The sequence below is a fragment of the Panicum hallii genome, chromosome 3 (assembly GCF_002211085.1).
Source record: "Panicum hallii strain FIL2 chromosome 3, PHallii_v3.1, whole genome shotgun sequence".
NCBI classification, from domain to species: domain Eukaryota; kingdom Viridiplantae; phylum Streptophyta; class Magnoliopsida; order Poales; family Poaceae; genus Panicum; species Panicum hallii.
This window is the reverse complement of record NC_038044.1, coordinates 390500-416299: the sequence shown is the minus strand read 5'-3', so window position 1 is coordinate 416299 and position 25800 is coordinate 390500. Positions and strand designations below refer to the sequence as shown.

Here is a 25800-nt window from a genome sequence, read left to right as displayed (position 1 = left end):
ACATGTGTGTGCATCCAACATTCTCAAGCATGGGAGTGGTCCTAGCAGGTACGTGGACACAGCTGCCCTTGGCTCAGCAAAGGATGAGATCGGATCCACCATGAATTGTTGCTGTGCTACTAATTCACATCTTTCTTCAGGGAAAATAAAAGCAGCCTTTTTTTAATTAACGAGACTCTTGGTTGTCGATTAGATGAAGAAAAAGAATGAAATTGGAGATAGATGGCTGGAGAGACCGGTGAGCTGTAGTCAGATGGCGACATTACGGGCTTAGCTGTTGCCGCATGTGTCGAGTGCAGCTTCTCGCGAACACGGCGATGTGCTAGCAAGAATATCCATCCGGACGTTGTGATGCGGTGCGCAGGAAACGCGGCAGAGGCGGCATCGACGGCAGGCAGCATCAGGTCATTATCGTCAAGCCGTATGATTAATCTGAACCGTTCCTTCTCTGAAACCCTCCCCTGCCTGCAGGCTGCAGCTGCTCCCCCTGTACTCGTATAAGAAGAGCCGCCTCCTCTCCTCATTGTCGCCGCAACCCCTCCCCTCCCTCCCCGCCCAGCGGAACTCGGGCAACAACAACATACTCAATCAAAGGCAGCGTGTAGCCCTGCCCCGCACAAGTTTTGATTTTTGTCGCTTCCTCAACCCTCTCTTCCTCCTCGTGGCATCGCAAGGTATGCAATCCACCTCTCTGTCTCAGTCTCTACCTGCAGTCCCAGTTCATGCGAGTAGCCATTGCGTTTACGGATTCTCGTCTTGTTTACCTGCTTCGGTCCTCCGATTTTGCTCATCCGTAAGGGCGCATGCCATCCATTGTACAAGGAACATTGCGCGCTCCCCTGCTAATTTCTGTAGATTCACAAAAATTGAACTTCAATTTCTCCTCCTCGCGGAATTGGGCTTTGTGTCGTTTGGAAAAGGCGCGATTTTTCGGGGGTTATCCCCTTTCCTCTGGCCAGACACAGCTTGGGTTATTTCAATTTTTTTCACATCCGCAGTTGCTTCAGCTTCCTCTGAACAAACTTGTTGTCAGATGTGGAGTCATTGAGAGCAGAAAGTTGGCACCTTGTGATGGTTGCCATGGATGTCACCACTCTGCCATGTGCCTGTCCTTTATCCTTATTTACCTGTCAATCGCTGTGCAACATTGCAAGTAGTTAATTATTCCATCTGTAGAAATCCAATAGCATTTTCGAGGGGTCAAAAATCCAGCAAGTGCTTGCAGCAAAGCGTGCCCCTCTTGTTTTCTTATTTCAAGTTTCCAAGTGAGTCCTAACTGGGAACCTTGTGTACTGAATTTAATATGCATAATACTTGGTTAGTTAATTCAGTAAGCCTCTTCCATTCTCTGTAAAGCCTTTATTTGGTTGATAATTCTTACAGTATTTAACACAAGTTATTAGCTTTCGTCAATATCCTGGAGTCCAAATTGCTGAATCCATTATTTTTTTTTCTTTTGAGCAGATAACAAAATCCACAACAAGTCAAAACATCAGGGAATGCTGAAAGATGTGCTTTCATAGAAGAGATTTTTGCTGCGACATCAAGGAGCTCGCTGCTCCACAAAGGCTGCTAGCCTGCTCAACTCTTGATGTGAGCGACCATCTTAGCTGCATCAATTCTACACCATTCAGACTCCGACACGACCAAGCTATAAGAGTACTGTTCACTGTCATGGACCATGACATGGGGGAGGAGGGCTAAATCATTGCAGTCCACCTGTTTGGCGGTCAGAAGATAGCCCTGTGATTTATACTTTTGAAGATATGGAGGGTAGAGGAAAGATTTTGATGGAGCGGTATGAGTTGGGGAGATTGCTGGGGAAAGGTACATTTGGCAGGGTGCATTATGCAAGAAACCTTGAGTCCAACAGAAGTGTTGCTATTAAGATGATGGACAAGGACAAAGTGCTCAAGGTCGGGCTTTCAGAGCAGATACGGCGTGAGATCACAACAATGAGGTTGGTGGCACATAAGAACATTGTTGAGCTTCATGAGGTCATGGCAACAAGGAACAAGATCTACTTTGTCATGGAGTATGTGAAAGGTGGCGAGCTCTTTGACAAGATTGAGAAGAATGGCAGGCTCACGGAGTCTGCTGCGCACAACTACTTCCAGCAGCTTATTAGTGCAGTGGATTACTGCCACAGCCGAGGCGTGTACCACCGGGACCTGAAGCCTGAGAATCTGCTGCTAGATGAGGATGAGAACCTGAAGGTCTCTGATTTTGGACTGAGTGCACTTTCGGAGTCAAAAAGGCAAGATGGATTGCTCCATACCACCTGTGGAACACCAGCTTATGTAGCTCCAGAGGTGATCAGCAAGACAGGCTATGATGGTGCAAAATCAGACATCTGGTCTTGTGGTGTTGTTTTATTTGTCCTTGTTGCTGGTTATCTCCCTTTCCAAGGCCCAAACTTGATGGAGATGTATCGGAAGATACAGCATGGTGATTTCAGGTGCCCCAGTTGGTTTTCACACAAACTCAAGAAGCTGTTGTACAAGATCTTGGACCCCAACCCAAGCACAAGAATTTCAATTCAGAAAATAAAAGAGTCTACCTGGTTCCGAAAAGGCCCTGAGGGGACCCGCACAGTTAAGGAGAAAATTCCCAGTGAGAATGCCACCACAAATGCTGCTCCAACACTTTCTGTGAGGCGTGGAAAGAATGCTTATGAAGATGTGAAGCCGCTGCATGTGACAAACTTAAATGCCTTTGAAATTATCTCTTTCTCCTCAGGGTTTGATCTATCTGGCTTATTTATTGAAATGGAACACAGAAAGGAGGCACGATTTACTTCAGATAAGCCAGCCTCAGACATCATCTCGAAGATTGAAGATGTTGCAAAGATGCTGAATCTCAGGGTAAGGAAGAAGGATAATGGTGTTGTCAAGATTCAAGGGAGGAAGGAGGGAAGGAATGGTGTCCTTCAGTTTGACACAGAGATCTTTGAGATCACACCGTTCCATCATCTCGTTGAGATGAAACAAACAAGCGGTGATTCACTTGAGTATCAGAAATTATTCGAACAGGACATCCGGCCAGCACTGAAGGACATAGTCTGGGCCTGGCATGGAGATGATCAGCAGCAAATGCAGGAGTAGCTTTGGATGCCTCAGTTTTTTGTTCCGAAAATTCGTTTTCTTCAGCTCAGAGATTCTGTTCTACATGTGTGTTCTTTTTTAGAAGCTACATTCCTTTTTTTATCAGAAGAGAACCTAATGAGTGGTGATGACCTGAACCATTAGGTTGTATTCCATCAAACAATAATTGTGGAAAAGCTGAGCTCTTGAGTTTCATTCTGAAAATTGTTTCTGTTCTGTAATGGTGGTCCCTATTGATAGTGAAATACAATGCCTTTGATCCTTGAAAAAATGTTGAGCTTTCTTGTACTTCTCTAATAGCTTCTTCTGGCGAAATATTGTGCCAACATTTGCAAAAGATATGCACCCCAACACCTGCATATGGAATCACTTGATTTTGTCCATTCCAGCACTCAATAACAACAGAGAAACGATCTGAAAGTCTAAAATCCAATAGTGATTCACCATCGCAAGACTACTTTATACTGTTCTTTTCTGGTGCTTCAAATTCAATTGATTGAGCCCACTAAATCTAACGAACCAAAATTAATCCGTTGGTACTAGGACCTCAGTGTTCCTCTCGAGTTTGTGAACCAAAGTTTCAAAGAAAATTCTTTGCATATCAAAAGATGGAGCTGTGATATGAATCTCAACTTCCTTATGAATACATTAATTTTTCAGGGTGGTGGGGTGGGGGCAGCATCAGCAAGTAACTCTTGATCATTATGTCAGTCTGCATTTTCATAAGTAGCAAGATTGCAAAAATAACTTGGGAAAATGGGTATTAGTAGACAAAGAATGAAGTAGAGGTAGCACCTTCATTGGAAACTGAAAAGGTATAGTGACAAAGAAAGCAGGGTAAAATATACTCCACACAGAGGAACATATAAAAACAGCGAAATGTACATCACATGCTGATAAGGTAAATCTTCGGGTAGTATTTAAACTCCACTAGTCCACTTGCACTGAAAAAAGAAGAATTTGTCCCCATCAACTGGGATTGAGGATAGATCGGACAGCTCGTTTTTCACATTCCTAATCAACCACCAGAACAACTTTCCAAGCAGGTCAAACATCGATCCAATCCAATTAGTTTCAGCAGACCAATCGCAGCTATGGCAAGCTGTGCATAATTATGGGATAAACTGTTTGGATTCCTGATTTTCAACATACTATGTGCTTTTGTTCTTGATGACTTGCCATGATATATAATGCCTGATGCGATGTATTATCTCCAATAACAAGAGACAACAGTGATGCTATAGATAAATCTTTCCTGGTACCAACACGCAAATTTACTTGTTCGATCAGTTTGTATTTTCTATGGCTTGGCTCGTTCATCCGGATAGCTGTTGGGTCTCTCGGGGATATGCTTAGAACCCAAGTTGATCGACAGCATATGACAGCTGTTGGACAGGCAGATAATGAGCTAATATAACCCTTAGTTATTGGAGTTGATTACTTAGCTTCCATGTGCATTGCATATGCATAGATTGTAGAATGATGGGTGTGGTAGCTCCAGCCAGCGCGACCTTCTTGTGTTGAACTTTGAACTGAGAACTTAACAAAAGGTGAAACTGGATTTTCATAGATTGATCTTCAATGCTAAGAAGGTCGCACAACATCGCTGGTAGATTATGGCTTGTTTGCCTTTTGCAACTTGCAAGACAACGCTCGTCACACTCTTTTGTGCGCCTAGCAGTCACATAGTACTTCCATGCCTTCCTCTCTCAATTGACACAAAAGTGATCGAGGTACAATACACAATATTGATCCAAAGTAGTGCTAGCTACTCCCTCAAAATCTCCTCTTCAATATTGTTGCCGCTGGTCTTGTCTCTGCATTTACAATCGTCTCCTGCTGGTCAACTTAAGGAATTTTTCATCGAGCTGGAACTGGAAGTGATTGTGCAAAAAGGTTCAGATTCTATTGTTCTGAAATTTTCGTTGTTTCTTGTGCTTCTCTCTGGTAACTCCAACTGGGCTGCATCAAGGTAACGAGACGAGAGGCGCGCGGCGGTGGACGCCGGGAAGAAGAAGCTGGTCATGAGGAGGTTGCCGCAGGTCCCTCTACGGCCGCCCCAGCGATCCCTGAAGAGAGGCTGGCCAAGCACTCCAAGCAATTCCCCGCAGCCTACGCCCTACGCCAACAATAGGGCTATACCACTGACAAGATCATGACCTACGAAGCGCGCCTCATGCAGTAGTGTACCTCGCCAAGGGCTACACGGTGGTCCAAGAGGAGGTCGCCGACGAGGAGGAGAATGAGGTCAGGAAGCCAAGGGCTTTATAATTTACAAGAAGTACAATGCTTCCTGGAAGAAAGACACTGCCAACAGAACATCACTTCAACAAAAGAAAGTTGCAGACATGCAACCCAAGAATCTCCTTTCTGACATTTCCAGATTTCAGCTACTAAAATTTATTACATGCTCCAAGTCTCACATTTAAGCATGGGTTTAGTGCAAAGACAAAATCGTGCAAACTTCAGCCCAAATGCCATGTCCAAAGTCCATACTCCCAGCATTGCACACACTTACAGTATTCTACAACTCAATGCTCAAACATGAACAATTCTGCACATTTACTGTAGCATATAGTCCCCAGCCATGTTACATTTGCCGCCATAGTACATATCAACACCAACATGTAAGAACAACAGATTGTGCCTATCCTCATCTCTGTTGGCACTAAATCAGAAAAAAATACAAAATAAATTATGAACATTTGTCACCGGGCCTTTTCTGACTCAGATTGTGCGGGTTGTGCGACAAGGGTGCGCCAGAGGTACCGCCCGCTTGCCATATCCACCAGAGTCCAGAATCCAGTTTTCACAGCCGATCCAACCTAGATTTGCATAGAAAAGAATGCATCAGATCTGAACCAATTCTTATTAAAGAAACAATATTGTATCTTTCAGAATTGTACACAAGGGAAACAAGCAGCTGATGATTTAATATTTAAACCAAGGGGTAGTACCAAGAGACCATTGATTGTGCAGCGTGCACCATCATATGTTGGCTTAACTATATTTGCTCTTTTTTTTCACTGGCACACCGTGCAACAGTTTATACACTTAAGCCCACTCAGCTCATGTTTCCATGCAGTTACTTTGTAAACAAATTCATGCGCTAGATCCGAAGAGTTGATAACATGATGTTTGTCAGAGCTGAGGGCAGTGGCAGTGCTGGACAAGATTCCAAATGTCTCAAAGCTCTATTGAGTTTGAAGGCTACCAAACCAAAGGGTTGCCTAATCAAGTGTTACAATTTATCCCCCCACACCTCTTGAATGTGCAATTGCTTTAATCAGTGTACGCTATTCCAGACGTCTTGTGGTAGGATTTTTTTTTTAAGCTGAGGAAATGTAACCATGCTAGGGAGGTAATTTGTATGCAAGAAAAGGAGCAAGGGAAGCTTATTATCCATCGATGGCATATCTGTATGATTGAAATGAACCTAAAATGAAGCATCTTAAGGACCAAGGCCATGTTGCTTGGCAAATAGCGCAATAGATATTGAAGGCCTTGCTAACTAATGTTGTAATCCTACTTCCAATTTCCCTTGAGCGCAGGCAAGAAGCTAAGAATAGGTGGGAGACAGGGCAGGGAGGGATGGAGGCGTTACCTTGGAAGGGATGGGTACGGGCGCCCTGGGAGATCCCGACTCGGAGGCCTTGTCGTCGTCGTCGGCGAATTGGTCAGGCTCGGCGTTGAGCCCCCGGATGAGGAAGAATCCGGCGATGGTGGCGGAGAGGAAGATGAGGATGACCCGCAGCGGGCACATCTCTTCTCCAAGGAAGCAATCAATGAATGAATCCCTTGGCGGAAGGAATTGGATTAAAGAAAAAGGCGGCGGCTTTGGCTTTATTGCTGGCTGCGGGGCTTTGGGGATGGGGAGAGAAGAAGATCAATGGCGGATTAGGGGAGTTGGATTGGAACCTGGGTCTGGGTGGGTGCGGCGGATCCCCCTTGGAGGGATGGATTTCTCCCGGAGACTCGGCCGACGGGCCGGGCACGCGCTCACCTAACGCCTCCTCTCGCAACTTGGCTTCAATTAATTATTGAATTGGACAGAAAACGAAAGAAAGGGAGAAATGGCGCAAAGGCACAAGGAGAGAGGAGAGAAGAGCAGGTGGAAAGGGAAGGAAGTGGGTGCCTCAAATCCGGGGAGGAGGAGGAGAGAGCGCGGGAAGGAGGAGGATTGCCTTTGCCAGCTGCCACAGCGCGGTGGAAGTGGAAGACGACGAGGGTCTCGGTCGGAGGCGTCCCGCTTCTTCTTCTTCTTCTTCTTCTTGTATAAAGAACGAGGTTGCAAGGCTGGCGGGGCCCACTTGCCAGATGCGCTGGTTGACACCTTCCACCATCCGGGCCCACCCTGTCAGTCGTGACGACAGCCGTGGCGGAGGGAGACCCGGCTCCTATCTTTCTTTTGGTGGGGCCCAAACTTCAGCTCCCTTCGTCGCAACATCCCTATCTTTCTAGAAGATCGACCGACCGGTAATTATATGGAAGCATCTGTTGTGAAAATAAGCAAAAGATCAAAGATGGTGAAAATTTATCCAAAAGAAAGACTTGGAGGTTTCAAATCATTCTGAAAAAATAGCACATTTGAATGTTAACATGATGATATGCTTTTGTCGCAAACGTTGAGGTTCAAACTAGTTTTGGATTGTTACACACAAATTTGTTATTTTCGTGTGAGTTAATCTAGAAAGATTAATTTTGAAATCTTAATCCTATATATATTGTCTGTTCTGGAAGTCAAAGACACAACGCACACATTGATAGATGCAACGAACTGGATATAGTGGTTGTCAACCACTAAGTAGTGGTCGGTCTGATGATTGATGGATGGATGATGATTAGACATTCACAACAAATCGTGGTTGCCACGGCACACGCCTTGGAATGAACAACCACTCTTCTCTTCTTCCTGGCACTGCACTGCACTGCACCCCATACATGCTGACCAAATGCATCCAAGCTACTGCAGGGAATTCTCTATCTATCCAGCTGGATCATCCGACCACGAGCTTCAGTAGCTTCAGCTCACGACATCCAACCAGTCAATCAGAAAAATCCCAAGCATGGGATTGGATGGACGTCTCTTTCGTCAGACGCCAACCAATGGCAATGCATATGGCTGCAGACACAAAAAGGTTTGGCAGTCTGGCTGCTCACCAGTAGAGGCCAGCGACTGGTGAACCACTTGCAAATCAAGATGCTGATGCCACTCATCACTGTCGTGGCTTGTTTCGTCAAGTACGCTGCTGATGCAAAAATTAAGCGTGCAGATTAACAAACAATTCCGCAAACGCGGGATTAACAGGATGATAAAGAGTTCTAGATAACAAGCACCAACTGAGCGAGTAAATCATAATCAGACCACACTTGATCCATCACCGTTTCTTCAGACCTCCTTTCCACCAGGGTACCCAACAGAACCAACCAACCTTCCTCCAAACAAGCAATAGGCACGTGCGATTGCTCGCAGCGAAAGAGACCTGTTAGCGACAATCATGCATGGACCCAGTAATCTAACTAGATAAGTAAGTCCCCGTCCCGATTTGGACGTTAATATGATGAAATGCCCCCAACACATCACTCAGGTTAGAGAGGCCTAATGCAATGCATTAGCGCATGTTAATTGGTGAGGTGAGTGCTACTTAACAAAATCATCATACTTTTGCATCAAGGAACACAGTCCACCAGCGTATCTCCTCACTAACCCCTACATCACTGTAAGGAGGAGGCAAGGAAGTCTTGGCTCAGACATTTCGTTCCCTCTATATAATCAAAGTTCGTTCTATGCTGTCTCTTTTTCATTGAAGGACCACACTGACTGTACATCAGGACTTGTTGAGGAAAATAAGCCTCCACCACCAACATGTGCACAAGGCGGGGACGATATATGCTTTGCTTCCAGAGCTCCATTCAGCACCTGTTCCTCCCTGCATAAATCATAGACCCCAACAAAGTCGTGAGTTCCAGAGTTTTCACTTCATCAACCAACAATGATAGTATGATACTACTACCACCACCAAAAAAACAGAATTTACATAGGATATGGACATTCTTCATGAATTATCTCACCAAAAGAAGGGGCAAAGGAAAAAAAATTGAAGTGTCACATGTGTTGGAACACTTTTGTCTTGTCTAGAAGGCTAGAACAACACTTTCTATAACACAAACATGTCTCATTTAATTGAGTAGCACAGTGCCCCTCGCCACCCCCGTACAATGTCCAGAGAAATTGAACCGACAGCCGATTGTAACACCCAAAGGGAACAACGCTGATTGTAACACCCAAAGGGCACAACCCATGGTAAAAGGCAAGAATTTTAGGCACTCACACTGTTGTGCAGGTCATATGTACTCAGTTTCAAGGTAACAAGCGAATACCAATAGACTGAGTCTCAACTTGAAAAGAAACAACAAGCATGCTATCTTGTATCTTGCACAAACCATGCATATGAGAAGGTACACTTCACACATGGGACGGCCATGGTCCATGTGTTAAACTAGTTCTGCACTTCTGCTAAGTTTCCATCAGCCAGTCCTGCACGTAGTCTGGCCTGTACGAACTAGGAATCTGATGATCTCAGTAATACTACCCAAGTATTACAACCTAACTCAAATAAATTGGCCATGCTAAGAAAACTGAGTACCAAACTTTTTCCATGTTCCCCTGAGCCACATTTTGTTGTGGGCAGCAGCACACTTGCACAGATTACATGGATGTCTCTCCTGCTGATGTGGTCATGTGGACATGGGATAGGAATGGAGACCCCATCAGGCTTTGTCTGGAATCATCCCTAGTCTCTAGACACAAAGTATAGTATCCTAACTAGACTCATCCATATTACTTGGACTGAGCTGCCTATTCTTGCACCAGAGCACCTTTACTGAGCATTTATGCAACAAGGGACCTGCCCCACCCATGCAAACATAAACCAAAGTAGCTATCAATAAGCATATTAAAAATTCTACATGGCACGTTCAACAAAGCAACAGATCAAGTTGCACTCAATAATACGCTTCATTAACAAGGTGGTCAAACAGGATGCAGGCACACCACTAGTGAATGGCACTTATAAGAAACATGCCAGCCATCTACAGAGCCGAAGTCCAGCTCTCAATAGGAACACAAAAACCTTGGCTAAATATACAACACTAGCTCCCCATAAAACAATCCATTCACTCATTCAAGGGTTGTGGCATTGCACAAATAGGAAAATATTTATTTATCAATTTTGGGCTTTGGTGTCAACTGAGTTCATTGAACCTCCAGTCTCATATCATCACATTTTCTCAGATGTAATATTGACCCAATCTTACTAGAGATAGAACTAAAACACTTGCTACCAACCTACACTTAACTCAAAAAGGCGCCTGCAACCAAACAGGCTTAGCTCGCAGTGAGTTATGATTTTTTTTTTGCCATCTAACTCTAGCCTCTAGTTATGTCAAGTAGTAGTCCACAATATTTAAATAATACAGCAAAATAATTTAGCCAGTGGAAGATAATGAACGTAGAAGACCTTGATATTGTAAAATCATGCGTTCACTCTATTTATCCACCTCAAAACTACTTCCTGTTGCAAAGACAGACTTTACAGTTGTCAGAAACTTTGGTACCCACGAGTCACATGTCAATATTCCAAAACAAAGTCTTGACAAAACAATTAAAATTTGAATCAATCATTTTTATGGTTCAACAGCTATATTCAATATAAGAGAAAAACATCATCACCAAGGACAAAAACAGCTAATGATCCAATAGTTCATGGTGGCAACTACATGGCCCTTGCCTCCTTGGCTTCTGTACCCATCTTTCTAATCAATTAAGAACAAGCAATGAATGTGCCTCTTAATCACCTCAAAAAATAATTTTATTAGTACATAATTTCTAGCTGGGCTGAAAGAAACCCATGACAACCTTGTCCGTCAACCATGCCATTCTTGGAACAAAATCTTTGCTGAGAATAAATATAGTTTTTAAGGTTCAACAATCACAACTAGTGGAACACATCACGCAGCCAGCTTGGTCACAATCCTAGCTAGCTAATTGTTCATGATGACAGCTTGTCCATTGACCATCATCATGGATCACCAGTACAGTATAACTCCAATTGTTAATATCATATCATCAAGGAACAATGATCCATGAAAGTGAAAAATATCAGAAATACATATGTGTGATTGAGTATTCTAAAAAGCATTAAGCACCAGGCAGGCAGCAGGATGATGCCTAGAGACTAATCATGGTTAGGAAGACGCTTGAGTAGACTAGGCAGCGATTAGGCGGTAAGCAGGATGGTGGTGACTAGCACCTAGGCTGACACCTTCCAGAGTAGTGGCATCAAAGGCCAAAATTGGTCGGTGAATAGTGATTCATGGAACAATTTCTCAAAAAATTTAGAAGCACCCCCGCCCCTTGACCCGTCCCAAATTGCATGCATTACGCATAAAAACAAGATCCATGAGAAACTTCCACCTAATCATTGGAGAAGAAAGAGCACCGGTGCCTTTAATCTTTCCAAGATGGATCATCCATACACACCCATTATCACATACTCACATGGGTTTAACAGTATAAGATTAGAACAAATTAAACACCCTGTTATACTAAATGCAAAGATAATGCACTATGCTTTTCAAAAGCCTCTCATTTCTATACACAAATTACCTGGTAGAAATAAGTTGTAATCCACAATCACACATGTATGTAACTATGCACATATGACGTTCAACTATTATCATAAAAGTTTTGTCGATACCTTGGTACTTAAATTTGTTGATACATGTAGCTATACTAAGTAGTGAACAGGAAAACTGGAACGAACTCAAACAATTGCATGAAAAGGACAACCGAAACGAGCTCAAACAATTGCAGGAAACAAGCATTGTCAACATCTGGGAAAGGATACCAAGTTTCTAGCTCAAGTAAACAGTATAAGATAATCAGCAGTGCTGAAGGCCTTTGATGCATTAAAATTTCTGAAAACAAAAAGGGCATAGGAAAGTACGTACTTGGGCCAAGAATGGCCAGGCGGCCCAAACGGGTGTTCACGGGCTGATTTGTTTGGAGACCCAAAAACCAAGTCATTGTGTATAGCTTTTCCTTGTACTTCATGTGGAAGAAACAGGCTTGGTGTATCAGGGGGCAGTTGCTGAAAGGGTGCTTTCTGCAGCCATGGATCATTGTCATTCAAATCAGTACTCAGGGAGCTTTCTGTTCCACCATTGAAAAGATTGACACTATGGTTAAATTGATTTGTGTGTTGTCGAAGCCACTGACTCTGAGGACCTTGCAGACCTAAAGTTTCCTGAACCAATGGCGTGCTCCACATCTGCCAAGTGCCTTGTTCACTGCTAGCCTCAGGCAAAATGGAACCACCAGGCCCTTTTGTGACTGATAAGTGTGGGGGCTTAATAGGCTTCTCTTCAACCGTTCGAGATCTTGAGAGAGGAGACTCGATGGGTGAAGGCTTCCCATGTGATTCCTTGGTGACATCACTTGAGATGAACCCACAATCTAAGTCCGAAGGGAAGTTATCTAGAGACTCTGAAACTGGCCCAAGTAATGCAATTGCATCTGGATCATAGCACGGGTCTTCAAATTTTTCTGGTTCTTCAAATACTGTGGATTCTGCATCATCATAGAAGGGCATGTGTCCAGCAGGAAAATGAGGTAATGGCTTAATGGGGGGTGCTCCATTAAGCGGTGGAAAACCTGGAAATTGCATGGACTGGCTTGAACATGGCTTGCTTTCCAGAGGAGGATATTGAGACAGAAATATATGAGCATTGCTTATTTGTGCTTCGTTTGGTTCTGGCTTCCGATTCAAATCACGAGCTGAAGTTGTAACATCAGGACAAGGGGACACTGATGCTGAACGACTAAACAGCTGATGCCATGACTTTTTAAGGCTGGTAGGGTGTGGCTGCACATTTGGACTAACCTGCATATAGCATAATACAAAAGAATTGGAAAATTTAAGATAGAAGTTCAGGTAAAGCAACTAATGCAATTGGTTCTAACAGTAAGATTTTATATTAAAATAATAATGCCCTTGTTACTTACAGGTCGATTAAAATTAGCCCACGAATTTCTGATTTCTCCAGCTGTAGCGGATTTGGCTGTAGCTTGAGTGGCTGTATGCTGGGTTTCTCTTTTGAGTGCATTACCCTGGTCAGTTGCAGGAACTACAGGTCTACTAACCTTGTTAACTTGAGGTGCAGCGGCCTGAGCACTTCTACCAAAGAAGGAACCACTGCCAAACCCTCTTGAAGAAGATAAGAAACCACCCGTCATACGGCCAAAGTACTTTGTTCTGCTCTCCAGGGTCTTATTACTATGGTTGTTAGCTTCAAAGTAATGAGGCTTATAACCCTCACGCTTGTCCAAGTCACTCTTTCTGTCGAAGTCTCGCTTCCTATCACCTTCACGGCCCAATCTTCTATCAATGTCCTCACAATCTGAATTGCTCTTGCTTGACCCCTTGTCCTCTTTCTTCCTCCTCTCCTGCCGCCGCCTCTCTGCCTCCCTCCTAGCGTCCTTCTCCCCAACAGGCGTAGCGCTTTTGGACCGCTCCTCAGCCTCTGCTTTCTCATCCCTCAGCCTCCTCCGTTCCTCCACTAGCTTTGCCATCTCCTCACGCTGCTTCCTTTCTTCCTCCTCCAGCATTTCCCTCTCCAGCCTCGCCAGTCTCTTCTCCTCCGCCTTCCTCCTCGCCTTCTCGACCCTGCTCTCCTCAGCTTTTCCAACATTCTCCCCTCTCTTTGCCAACCTTTTACCATCCGGGCCCAAGCCCTCACCATCCCCTGACGATGTAAATCTGAATATCTTCCTCAAGAACCAGCTCACTACTGTCGAGGAAAAGGACGACAGCAGGCGCCATGAGAATGCCAAGAAGGAGTTGTTATTGCTGGAGGAGCAGCGCAGGTCGAGCCAATATCCACAATCCTGAGTGCAAGGCCATCCGGTGGGCACCTTCCCGGCTGAATTAAGGTCTAGCACGGGGCGCTTGGAGACATGGCCGCAGTAGGAGCACATGAACTTGCCACCGCCGGGGTTCTGGTCCCTGTAGGGGTTGCTGCAGTTGCGGCAGCGGCGGGTCGCGGTCTTGCGGAGCTTGTGGAGCTCGAGGGCGTGGGCGCGGCGCTCCTCGCGGAGGCGCGCGGAGCGGCGGGCGCGCCAGAGGGAGAGGCGCGGGAGGAGGATCTCATACCAGAAGAGGGTAAGAAGGAGGACGGAGACGCAGGCGAGGCGCGGGGAGGTGACCTCGAAGCGGTAGGCGGCCGGGAGGAGCAGCTGGGTGATGGCCCAGATGGCGATGAGCGGGATGACGAGCCACGGGAGCATGGTGGCGACGCGGCGCGACCAGCGCTGCACGGAGCACAGCGGACACATTGATTATCCGGCCGCCTCCGCCGCCCTCGCCCCCTGCTGGATCGCCAGCGCCGTCTTGAAGGCGGGCGGGCGGGTGGGTAGGTTGCTTGCTCGGCCGGCAATGCGGCGATTCGATTTGGGGGGAGGGAAGGGAAGGGAAACCCTCGAATGGGGGAGGGGAATCAAAGCAGGCGGCTCCTTTTGTGGGGATGCGAGATGCGGAAGCTAGGAGGTGAGCGTGGCAAGAATGGATTCGAGCTCCAGGAGGACGACGGCCATGGCGAAAACCCTAGCTTTCCAATCCCTTCCCCTTCCTTTCGGATTGCCTTGCCTGGCTGAATTCTTTTTTTTTCTTCACTCTCTTACGGAAGGTGACGCGACGAAGACGAAGCTGGAGGTGTCAAAAAACCAGATAAAGCTTCATCTCCTCCCCTCCATTTCTTCGATTTTTCTTCTTCTTTACCAAGACAATTCTTATCTTTACCCGTTTGCAAGTTAAACTATCCATTTTTTTCGATTAAGTCTTATCTTTACCTGTTTGCAAGTTAAACTATCCATTTTTTGATTAAATCCATATCTCACACTATATAAACTGTAGAAGTTATTATAGAAATTTTAGATAATACTATTTTTATAAATTTGATTAAACTTGAAATTGTTCAATTTCTTAGGAAACAAGAGCTACATTTTTTTGTGGACGAAGGAAGTACTTCACAACCTTTGCATTGGCTAGTTTCATGTAAAATAGTGGAGTATGTATAGAGTATAGATTGCACAAGACGCCGATGGGAGAAAAGGGGCGGTTATTGGCTCTATAAATTTTGTTCACTTTTTCTTGTATTTGTTGTTTCTACTTGAATACTCATCCAATTATTTACACTTTAGTTGGGTTTCATAGTTCAGAAACATAACTTGATAGTCATAAAATTTACTCGAACTGATGCTCAAAATGCATCATCATCTGGCATATTTATTTGACACAAATACTCAACTAATTGATTTTTCATTTTTCAATTTAGTATTGTCACCAATTTGTACATGCTGATATGAGCTTGCTTCTTTTTATAATTTATTCCCCAGATCTCCCATATACATGAATGTATACATGCATGCATACACGTTTAATTTTTGGGATTTATGCCACGGCCTGAGTGTCAGCGTGAGCACAATTAACTTTGTCGACAAATAAATACTGCCATTTCAACGCAGGAGGTCTATTTACTGAAGGATCACAACACTGTTTGTAATACTCCCTCCATTCTCTATTTCCAAAATTAAATTTTGATATTCCTGTTTGAGTTGCTATCTTGAGAATGACACAGATGACCCTTTCAATTCTTTTCAATTCTTCGATGCCCGAGGAGTTCTCGCGGAAAATTTGCCCACTATATAATGACTTGATTAATTGAATGACAAGCAGAGTCCTTCTCTTTTTGGTCATTGTGTGAGGTGAAATAATTCTATCAAAATATAATGGAGAAAGTACGTAGTTGTGAAAAGATCTCATTATATATATATATATATAAAACTTGGCTTACATATATTTTTCCCAACACGTACGGTCGCTCTTACATCAGATGGGTCAAACCCTAATGGTTCATTTCTGAAGTGCATGCATGGATCAGACACTGCACGGGGCATCCTATTGTATTATATATATATATATGACTGTATCTTCGTTCGTTCATTCATTCATGCCCCCCGCGCCCTCCGCTCCGATCGTCATGCACGATGAATGATCACGGTGGCAGAGCTGCAAAAGAAGCCTCAACAAGAATGTCATGAGGGATCAAAATCTAGCTACTACTGTTAATAAGTTGCAGGGAATTGTAAGGTAGCTGCTGTTAAGTTGTTCAACACAAGCAGAATGCTAGGAGGGTACGGTAGGTAGCTTGCTAGAGCAAACTGCCTTGTTATTTGAATGCTACAGTAATAAGTAGAAGTAAGTAAATGCATGCTCGCGTCGCTTTCTCTTAATTAATTATATTATATTACGTACCTGGAGACACGGTTTCCTCCGCCTCCCAGAGTTGAGAGAATCTTTCTACTGCGGCGGGGGCTGGGCGCCCGGCTGCAGGCGATGAAAAAGAAAAGGAAATGCATACTATATTGGCTCAGTGACTTAACTGAATTAATTAATTAATTAATTAAAGAGATGGAGATGAAAAAATAACACCTTTATCATATACGCCAGCTAAGAGAGAAGAGGACACTTGTTAGCATTATTGTTCGGTCGTCGGTCAGCCATGGAATGGAATTAGATGGGCAAGCTAGCTAGGAGAGGAGAGGATCGGACACTCACTGAAGCAGATGTAGAGGACCTGGGGTGGAAGCACGACGCCGCAGGCGATGGGCAGGTAGATCATCCTTATGGGATCCACAGGCTTGGGCAGCATCTTGTTGACGTCGCCCAGGATCACCGGGCACAGGCAGCGCAGGGTCGACGAGGCGTTCAAGAAGGCCCCGAGCCCGCTGCAACACTCGCTCTGCGGCGTGGGGGTTTGGTCTTGGGCTCCAGTCAGGAATGGCCCGCAGGCCGTGAGGCCTGCCAGGGGCATCACGCACTCCGGTCCACCTCCGTTTCCCGCCGGAGGTGTCCGTGCCCTGCGGCAGGAGCATGGGGGCTGGAAGGTACGTGGCGGCGGGGGCGTGCGGGGGCATTCCACCGACCCGTCGCTCGGGCTCTCCCTCTCCGGCGACAAGGTGCGGTTACAGAGGGGGTTAATGTAGTTGGTAGGCGGAGCGGGTACGCGAGGCGAGAGCGGGGACGGGGGTCGGCCGAATGGTTGGTGGCGCCGATGGTGCCTCCTGCTGTACTGGAGCGCACCGTCGGCTGCGGGCGGATTGGGCTGAATGGCGGTGGCCATTGCCAGGACGGTGAAGAGAATAAAGTGCTTTGTGTGTGTGCGTGTTTGCCAATCTGAAGTTAGGAGCAGTCTCCTTTTTATGCTCGTCCTCCTGTAAGATCGAGTATGCGTATGCATCTCGCGATTGATCAGTTTTGTGTCAGGTGATCGAGCTGATGAGTGTTTCTTGCGTGACATGGAACTGGCCGGCGACTTTCCTGGCCGGAGTATGTATGCAAGAAGCCGGTCGGTCTGCATATTTAAATAGCAAGGTTGAGTTCCTCACTGAAAGAATTAAGCTGCTGCTGATTCAAAATTGCTCACTCACACGCCAATTCAAGCATGCGTCTGTCTTTTGGTTGACGAGCGACCAGAACTGTCACAATGCAAAGCGTGTGTCTGTCTCTTTGTTTGACGACCAGCAGAACTGTGACAATGCAAGATAGGATGGATCCTCTGCACCGTGCTGCATGCAACAGCCACCCCAGCCAAGCCCTACGTTAATTTACTAGTATCGTCACCCTCATCGGAAGCGTGTGTTGGAAAAAGTGAGAGAATGGTGGATTAATTGAACAATAATATATGTTCCTCATCAATGAGGGAGGGGTGAGCTAACTCCAAGGATTCGGGATGAATTCTCGCATTATAGACCTTCATGGAGCCATCGGGGCGGAAGGAAGGAGGAGGAGGAGCCCGCCCGAGCCGAGCAAGCGGATGCTCATGGTGGGCGGGGCCCGCATCCCCGGCGTTGTCAACCCCTCGCAGCTCGCGGCATTGCCTGCCGGCTCGCCTCGCCTCGGCGCCCGCACTCTCTGCCCTCCTCGTCGGCCGACCAACCCGAAGAACAGCAAGCGGGTTTGTCCTGTCTTTTCCCTTCGATTTTTTCGTGTGGAAATAGTAGTGTAGTAGTTGTTGGATGGGAAATTAACTGGAGGCTCTGAATATCTGAATAAAACAAAATCTGCAGCTACAATCAAGAAATTGTTAAAAATTCGCATCTCTCAATCTATAATTTCATATATGAGCAGTCATATGAAATATTTGTAAAGATGAAACAAATCTCAAATATTATAAGATAGGATCTCCGCGTATTGAGCGATGGATTTTTTTGTCTGTTACCTGAAGCGCATCTCGCGGGCCGTACTTACTTTAATGGGCCTGCCGCCTGATCTTCGGTCTTTGTCCATCGCGGTTTGCTTATACCTTAACCCTAGACGCATCAAACAGCGCAGTAGACTGTTGCTGCACGTGATTAATTTGCTTGTCTGTGCTGCTCTGCACGTGTGCAAGTTGATCCAACTGCCATGTACTCTTACATCCTAGGTACCGTTTTAGAATTTTAGGTCTAAGGTAGGTTTTATCCATCAAATAATCCAAACAGATGGATTAAAAATGAAATGAAAGTAAAATAGTTGGAAGGAAACAAATAGCAGACGAAGAAGAAAGGAAAAAATGAGAAAGGAGCAGACGTCCAGATCTTGGAGTCTCGACCAAGAAAAAAATACGGACAACGAACAAAAAAAACGAGAAAAAGCAAGGGTGCTGCCTGTGACTGTACAGGCCACGTCCGTCCCGGACTCGCGGCAGCATTGGGCCACGGCCCACGTATGCGAAACAGGCGCGTGATACATAGTCATTTCTATTGCCAGTCTCACAAATTTCTGAACTTTATATTGCCAGAAACTCTAAATGAGCAAGACGTGGCCTGGCTGGGCGTCAGTTGGAGCCCTGTAACTTGGGGCTGCAGCTAGCTGATGTGTTTAGGCTTTAACTGGTCAGCAATACTGAGGACGCTAGAATTTAAGAGAATTTACACTGGACTCCGGATTGATATCCCTCTTGCGAATATGATCCATATTATTTTCCTCAAGAAGGTTTGCTTGGTATTGTATTTGAAAAGTTCCAGCTTTCATGCCCAACGTATGGGCATTGAACTAGTATAATAATAATTGACAAACAAGTCATCAAATGACAGTTTCTTTTTCTAAATAAAAAGAATACCAAATGTGTATCTAGCTCTAGTATTTTGTGTATTGCAGTTACTTGACTATCTTGAGCCTTGAAACTCACTTCACCTGAATATAGTGGTAGCATGGTTTTGTATGTAATCAGATTATAAATTAAACTACTTGAGAAAGATTAAAACCTGGTGGTTAATAAACTCAGCTGTACATGCTCCTAAGCTCTGGCATTATGGTTCTAAGGTCAGTCTCAATGGGATTTTAATGGAGAGTCTCGTGACACTAAATTCTATGCCACATCATCAATTTTGCTGATATGGCGAGAAGAGAGAAGGAGGGAGTTTTACGGGATGTGATAAGAGTTTCATCACCATAGAACTCCTCTAACATACAGTTACCTAGTTCCCAGTCTCGCTAACTGTGCACTGAGACTGTCCTAAGTCCACATGCTCCTAACTTTTGGAGTACTGCAAAAGAGCATACTATAAATGGATATCTAAAGGTACAATTTTCAGAAAAGGATTTAATCTTTCAGTAAGCTAATGCGGAGAAAAGGTTTTAAGGTGGTTCCAGGCAATAAATGCTGCATTGAACTAAGTTCTAAACACTATGGGCTTAGTTCTATACAGGACTTGGTTCCATGCGATAGAATATAGAAAGAGAGGGAGAGAGAAAGAGAAGATGGAGGGGCAATGGGTCACATTTATAGAGATTCAACCACTGTTTCTATACGTATTTGTCTATGCAGAAAAATTAAATACACATATTTATGCACGTAAGAATTCAAACGGTTTATTGTGAGTGATTAACTAACCCTTAGTTGTAATTTTCCTTAAACTATCCAAATTAAAATTGTATTTTGCTGCAACAAAACGTCATATATAAACAGGAGGAGGGAGTATGCATTTTGTTGCTGATTATCTGACATGCAAAGTTCCATTCCAAAGAAATTAATAGAGTTATGATCGAGTACAGGTTTATAAGCGAGGAGTTTGTCGGAGTTGCAATTTCAAGTTGTTTTCGTTTTTTTATTTTTCTTTATTCTAATAGAATTCAACAAAGCAGCTTCTTCTGTTCGTTCAAGAAAAAAAAAAGAATGATCGAGTACGGGCAAGCTGGGACTGACAAGTTCAATTTCCTGCATCTCTTTTTCTTGTTGTCAAATTTGTTTCTCTTACTCAATTTGATCCATCCAAATGCCTGCACTATTTGGTTATGGAGGAAGAATACGATTGAATAGGCACAAGTAATATATTCTTCCCTTGTAAAATCAAGGACATGCATGCTAGCTCTTACATCAGACATGATTTTTGGTGGTTGCTTTCTAAAGTGCGTACAGGCACAGCACATTTCAGATAACTAACTTGAAGCAATCAGATGTTTGTATGAACTATATATAAACTAACTTGAGAGGCAGCTACTACTACTACGACGCTTGGTCTTGTATATATATGATCCAAGTGCAGATGTCGCTGCCTGAATCATCGTGGCTTCCGTACGTTCCGGTTGAAATGCGTCAAGGTGACAAGGCTGCATGAAACATGACAGACAACAGCATCTATTAGAGATCAAATCTACTTCAGATGAAGTGTGAATCGTCATTAGCTGAAGAACAAGGTGCCAAATCTCTTGAAGAAGAATTAATATATAGAGCGTGCTGCTTGCCTGCAGACGACGGCTTCTCCCAGACGTCGGGAATGCGGCCGACGAGCGGCGGGGTTTGCTGCCCAGCTGCATTGTTGATGCCATCATCGGTCAGCCATGGAATGAATCATGCAAGAGGGATTGAGGACTTAGCAGCCATGGAATGGAATAATGGAAGCTCGACAAGAGATGAGGACACTCACTGAGGCAGATGTAGAGGACCTGTGGTGGAAGCACGACGCCGCAGGCGATGGGCAGATACATCATCCTTACGGGATCCACAGGCTTGGGCAGCATCTTGTTGACGTCGCCCAGGATCACCGGGCACAGGCAGCGCAGGGTCCGTTCGCCGTCCCCCGCCGCCGACGAGGTGTTCAAGAAGGCCCCGAGCCCGCTGCAACACTCGCTCTGCGGCGTGGGAGTCTCCGACTCGCTCCCCGTAAGAAACGTCCCGCAGGTCATCAGCCCCGCCAGCGGCGTCACGCAATCCGTCGGCGACGATGATGGAGTAGAGCCACCAACGCTGCCCGGCAGCCCGGGGAAGCCCGCCACAAGCGGCGTCTCCGGCACCACCGGTCTGGGGCAAGGCGGCGGCGACACAGGTGCCGACGGCGTGGGTGGTGCCGGGGAGCCGGACGTTCGCGGCGACGGCCTGGCTCTGGGGTAGCCAGGGAAAACGGGGTTACGAGGCCTGCTGCCCGCCCGGCCAGGGAACCGGAGCGCCGCGTCCTCAGGCGCCGCCTCCGATGGCTGCACTGCCATCAGGACGGCAGCGACGGCAAGCACGGTGGCAACGCGCTTCGCCATGGATGCTGGCCGCCTAGCTTCTTGTTACGGACGACTTGATTGGATTGCTGTGACGGCCGGATCAACTAACCACACGAGCAGCTAGACTAGCTAGATGGCGGTCTGCGTCCATCTGATGATTCACTGTCTCGTCTTTATATTTCACAAATCTCAACTCCTGTGTCATTTCTTATGCGATTAGTGCGAAGAACATGATGGGATTGCTCTGCTACTCCCCCCCCCCCCCTCTCTCTGTCTGTGTGATGATTAGGCGCGCGCATGCTCCAGAAAGCAGGCATTTCTAAGAACAATTTGGAAGCATGTCAGGTGTACCACGACTTCGAGTAATCTGTGTTTATTAGTCTGGGATCTGGAAGTAGGTGAAATGCAGAATGCTGTGTCAGGACAACAATACTTCCAAAGAACGACAGAAGAGTAGTGCCCGACAAATCCGGCCCTACCACACCATTATCATAATTCATAAAAAATTACAGGTTGCAAACCACACTTTCCTGCAATGCACATCGAAATAGGATTGGGGTTTTTTTATATTGTTTTACTCTATATCCAGTTTAGTCATCTATGATGCGCTATTTCTCTCCTCTTGTATGTTCTTCTGGTTATGGCTGGCGCTATATTCTGAAGGTTTCTCCAACAACATCAAGAAGAGCTGACATACTGCCACGGATTGACAAAATGGGAGCCAGATTGCCGACCTGGAAGGGACGACTGATGAACAAAACAGCGGATTGAGCTTAATTAACTCTGTCCTTACATCAATACCGACCTATTTCCTGACATTTTTAAGATTGCAAAAATGGGCGATTAAGAAGATTGACAAGACCTGGATAAGTTTGCTCTGCAAGGGGGATGCAGAAGCCAATGGGGGAAGCTGCCTAGTTAGCTGCGCTAAAACAATGAGGCCGAAACGGTTTGGGGGATTGGGAATACTGGACCTTAACCTGTTCAGCAGGGCTTTACGCTTGAGATGATTTTGGTTTGAGTGGACATAGCCGGAGCGGCCCTGGGTGGGTACTGAGCCACCTGTAACAGCTGTTGATCGACAACTCTTCAAATGGAAAGGCACCAATGGATCTGTTCCAGGACCTATTCAAACTTGCTTGTAGGAAGAACCGTAGTGTCAAAGAAGATCTTGAACACCAAAGCTGGATGAGGGGGTTGTGGCGCATGGAATCTGTCACTGAAATGGCCAGCTTCATCAGATTATCATTATGGAACCTAGTTTCATATTGTGCAGTTGACAGATGAGCAGGATCGCATCACTTGGCGATAGACTTCAAATGGTGAGTATAGGGCCTAATCGACTTATCAGATTCAGCACACGGGTTCCATCAGCAGTTTAAATGTGGAAGGCGCATGCAGAGGGCAAGCACAATTTTTTCGCATGGCTACTTGCCTACTTGTGCAGTGCAAACTGCTCACAGCAGATAAATTAAGCATGAGACGATGGCCTTGTAACCCAGTGTGTGTCCTGTGCAATCAAGAACAAGAGACAGCAACATATCTGATCCTTCGCTGCAGCTTTGCCAAAGAAGTATGGGGGAAGAATTCAAGTGTGGACAGCAGGACTCGTTGATGTGCCAGACCAGGAACAGGAGGTAATGGAATAGTGGCAGGAGTTAGCAAATCTACCAAAGAAAACAAGGCGCACTAAAGCAGCTGTCCTGATGTATACTACTTGGAGCATCTGGAACTGGAAGGAGCGGATTCGATCAGAGCCAACTAAATCCGACGCAAGTAGAGCAAGAAATCAAATCGGAGATCATGGTCCGAAAGGTAGCTTCTGGTGATCCTGAGATCCCTTTAGTTTCATTATTAGTGTATCTGTACTTTCTTTCACGAGCATGAGTGTACCTTTTTTATGTAATATCTAGTATGAAAGAACTCTTTTGCTTCCCCTACTTTTCAATGACAAAGCAGCGCTCCTGCAAGTTTTTCAAAAAGAAAATCCCTAAAAAATGTGCAAACAAAATAACTATTGATGACAGCCTAACTTATTCTGAAAGGGCCTCTCCAAGGACACGTGCAGTAGCTCCCTGAGTTCAGCAAAACTTGTAGCCCTAAAATACTTGCTTGATCTTGTGGTGAGAACAACAACATGAAAGATGAAGGGAGACCTTTTTTGGGTCTCCATCCCTATATGCATGTTAGGAATAGGCCAGGGCAGAAGCAGCCTGAAGCGTGGCAAGATTCGTCTGGAGCCGGCCCAAATGAAATGCAATGAGAAGCCACAGGAAGCAGAGCTGACATTAAATGAAATACAAAAAGCTGTTTAGTTCTATCTACAGAACTTAATAAACAAAAAATCATGCACACAAACAAGCTTATCAATTCTTTCAGTTTATCCTAGGTCAGCACTACTTTGCTTCACATGTATAAATAGATTGTCGAAACTATTTGAAGATAAACACCACATATCAGTGTACAAACAAGAAATCAACTTATTACAAACAAGATTCATACCGGCAATGCATAGAGGATGATCATGGATGTTTTCTTCTCAAGGCTGCTGAACAAGAGCCTGTAAATTCCAGCAGCTGTCACATCACCAAGCCTTTGTACAATAACATCTATACAGACCTACATAAAAAACATAATATTTTTAAAAAATTAAGGCAAGACGGGTCCAAAGCAAGAATAATCTTGCACAACCTACCAATGAGGGAAAATGTCGATAAATAATCTGATGCTCACAAGGTAGGTAGGCAATTGCAAAGCTGACTGTTTCCCGTTAAGGATATAATGTTTCTGAAAATAGACTTTTGAGTTTGCTGCAATTTAATTATTTTCATTTTCTCTTAAGAAAATTTTATCTTAAGAGACAACTGTGGCTCTTATGGATCTGCAATTTTGAATGGTCAAATTACTCAACTTCGTGCCAAGATATGATTTTATTACCAGTCTCTTGAGTCTTGACAATATTATGGGAACAAATATTTTGTGTGTGAAATAAGTCATGACAACACGAAAGATGGGCTAAATCACAGCGCTTGATCATCCCGGAAGTAGCGAGTCATGTCCTTTCTGTTTCCTATCATCAAGCTCTAAGTAGGTGACAAAAAAAAAAACCTTTGCTTTGTATTTTTCATCCTGTGAGACAACTGTGAATAATAACTCCCTTCCAGGTCTTGTCAAAACATAAGTAGTTACCTGCAAAGAATCAAAGGTTAGTTGTACTCTGAGTATACCTCGGAATATAGAAATTATTACTTGGAGTAGAAATAATATTGGACAGGAATACGGCAGGCTGCTTGTATTATTAAACTACATTTGCCATTTTATCATGGCCAAAACCACGTTAGATGGATGGAGGAATTTGTTATTTTTGTTTGTTTTTCGTGTCTGATGACAAGCTGTTGCCTTGTCTGATGTGTCGGCAAAATTTCAAATCCTATGGGCTGAAAATCATTCCGTTTGGGTCGACCCACGTAAAGCCCACTAAAACCGCTCATCGGGCCGTATCTTTGGATTTGGATTAGAATGATGATGTATTATTATCAATTGATGATACCCTGCTTAAGCGATCGTGCACTCTCTAAACATGATGTCTGATTCTTGTTCCGACATAGACTTGTGTGATCCGAAAATGTAATATTGGAACTCATGTTTCTACAGAGTATAATGGTGCACCTGATTCAACCTGGTTCCTGTTGTCTGTAGGAGCATTTGCATCGTTGTCCTCGCTTGGTTTTCCAATTACAAGACCGTCTTCCGTTTTTTTAACTTTCTACAATTTCCCCAGTTTGACCAAGTCAATGCAAATTGCCATTTTTCTTTTGCGTTTTGCCACTTGGTCAAAGCAGGGGCAATAGTTCATATTGAAAAAAAATGAGGGCAAACTGCAACTAGAGATCAAGGTAGGGGCATTCGTGCAATTAACCTTGTTTGTACTATCCCAGATGAAAACAAGAAAAGAACCTAAGCACAGACACATGGCATTGCAAATAACAAAGTTCACGCATTTTATCATTTGCCTTGACGCAACACCCACCAACAATCTCAATCACACAAAGTCGCCGAAACCTCCCGAAAGCCTTGACACAACACCCACCAACAATCTCAAT

The 25800-nt window shown here is 44.8% G+C and overlaps 5 protein-coding genes across 5 annotated transcripts; 1 reads left to right on the top strand and 4 right to left on the bottom strand.

Moving 5' to 3' along the window:
• Positions 1 to 509: 509 nt before the first annotated feature.
• LOC112885973 (CBL-interacting protein kinase 15) lies at positions 510 to 3375 on the top strand. Its single transcript, XM_025951695.1, has 2 exons — positions 510 to 674; positions 1465 to 3375. The coding sequence occupies exon 2, from the start codon at positions 1767 to 1769 to the stop codon at positions 3102 to 3104; it is 1338 nt and encodes a 445-aa protein (XP_025807480.1). The 5' UTR covers positions 510 to 674; positions 1465 to 1766; the 3' UTR covers positions 3105 to 3375.
• A 2100-nt stretch (positions 3376 to 5475) lies between these two features.
• Positions 5476 to 7372, bottom strand: LOC112885974. The gene is made up of 2 exons (XM_025951696.1): positions 6709 to 7372; positions 5476 to 5929 (listed from the first exon to the last, which is right to left on the bottom strand). The coding sequence occupies exons 1-2, from the start codon at positions 6865 to 6867 to the stop codon at positions 5813 to 5815; spliced, it is 276 nt and encodes a 91-aa protein (XP_025807481.1). The 5' UTR covers positions 6868 to 7372; the 3' UTR covers positions 5476 to 5812.
• A 1291-nt stretch (positions 7373 to 8663) lies between these two features.
• On the bottom strand, positions 8664 to 14866 carry LOC112885971 (stress response protein NST1-like). Its single transcript, XM_025951694.1, has 3 exons — positions 13171 to 14866; positions 12117 to 13048; positions 8664 to 9034 (listed from the first exon to the last, which is right to left on the bottom strand). The coding sequence occupies exons 1-3, from the start codon at positions 14497 to 14499 to the stop codon at positions 8890 to 8892; spliced, it is 2406 nt and encodes an 801-aa protein (XP_025807479.1). The 5' UTR covers positions 14500 to 14866; the 3' UTR covers positions 8664 to 8889.
• A 1292-nt stretch (positions 14867 to 16158) lies between these two features.
• On the bottom strand, positions 16159 to 17345 carry LOC112884234 (proline-rich receptor-like protein kinase PERK2). Its single transcript, XM_025949607.1, has 3 exons — positions 16781 to 17345; positions 16478 to 16582; positions 16159 to 16231 (listed from the first exon to the last, which is right to left on the bottom strand). The coding sequence occupies exons 1-3, from the start codon at positions 17343 to 17345 to the stop codon at positions 16218 to 16220; spliced, it is 684 nt and encodes a 227-aa protein (XP_025805392.1). The 3' UTR covers positions 16159 to 16217.
• A 3519-nt stretch (positions 17346 to 20864) lies between these two features.
• Positions 20865 to 21736, bottom strand: LOC112884232. Its single transcript, XM_025949603.1, has 2 exons — positions 21133 to 21736; positions 20865 to 21016 (listed from the first exon to the last, which is right to left on the bottom strand). The coding sequence occupies exons 1-2, from the start codon at positions 21734 to 21736 to the stop codon at positions 20865 to 20867; spliced, it is 756 nt and encodes a 251-aa protein (XP_025805388.1).
• Between the last annotated feature and the right edge of the window lie 4064 nt (positions 21737 to 25800).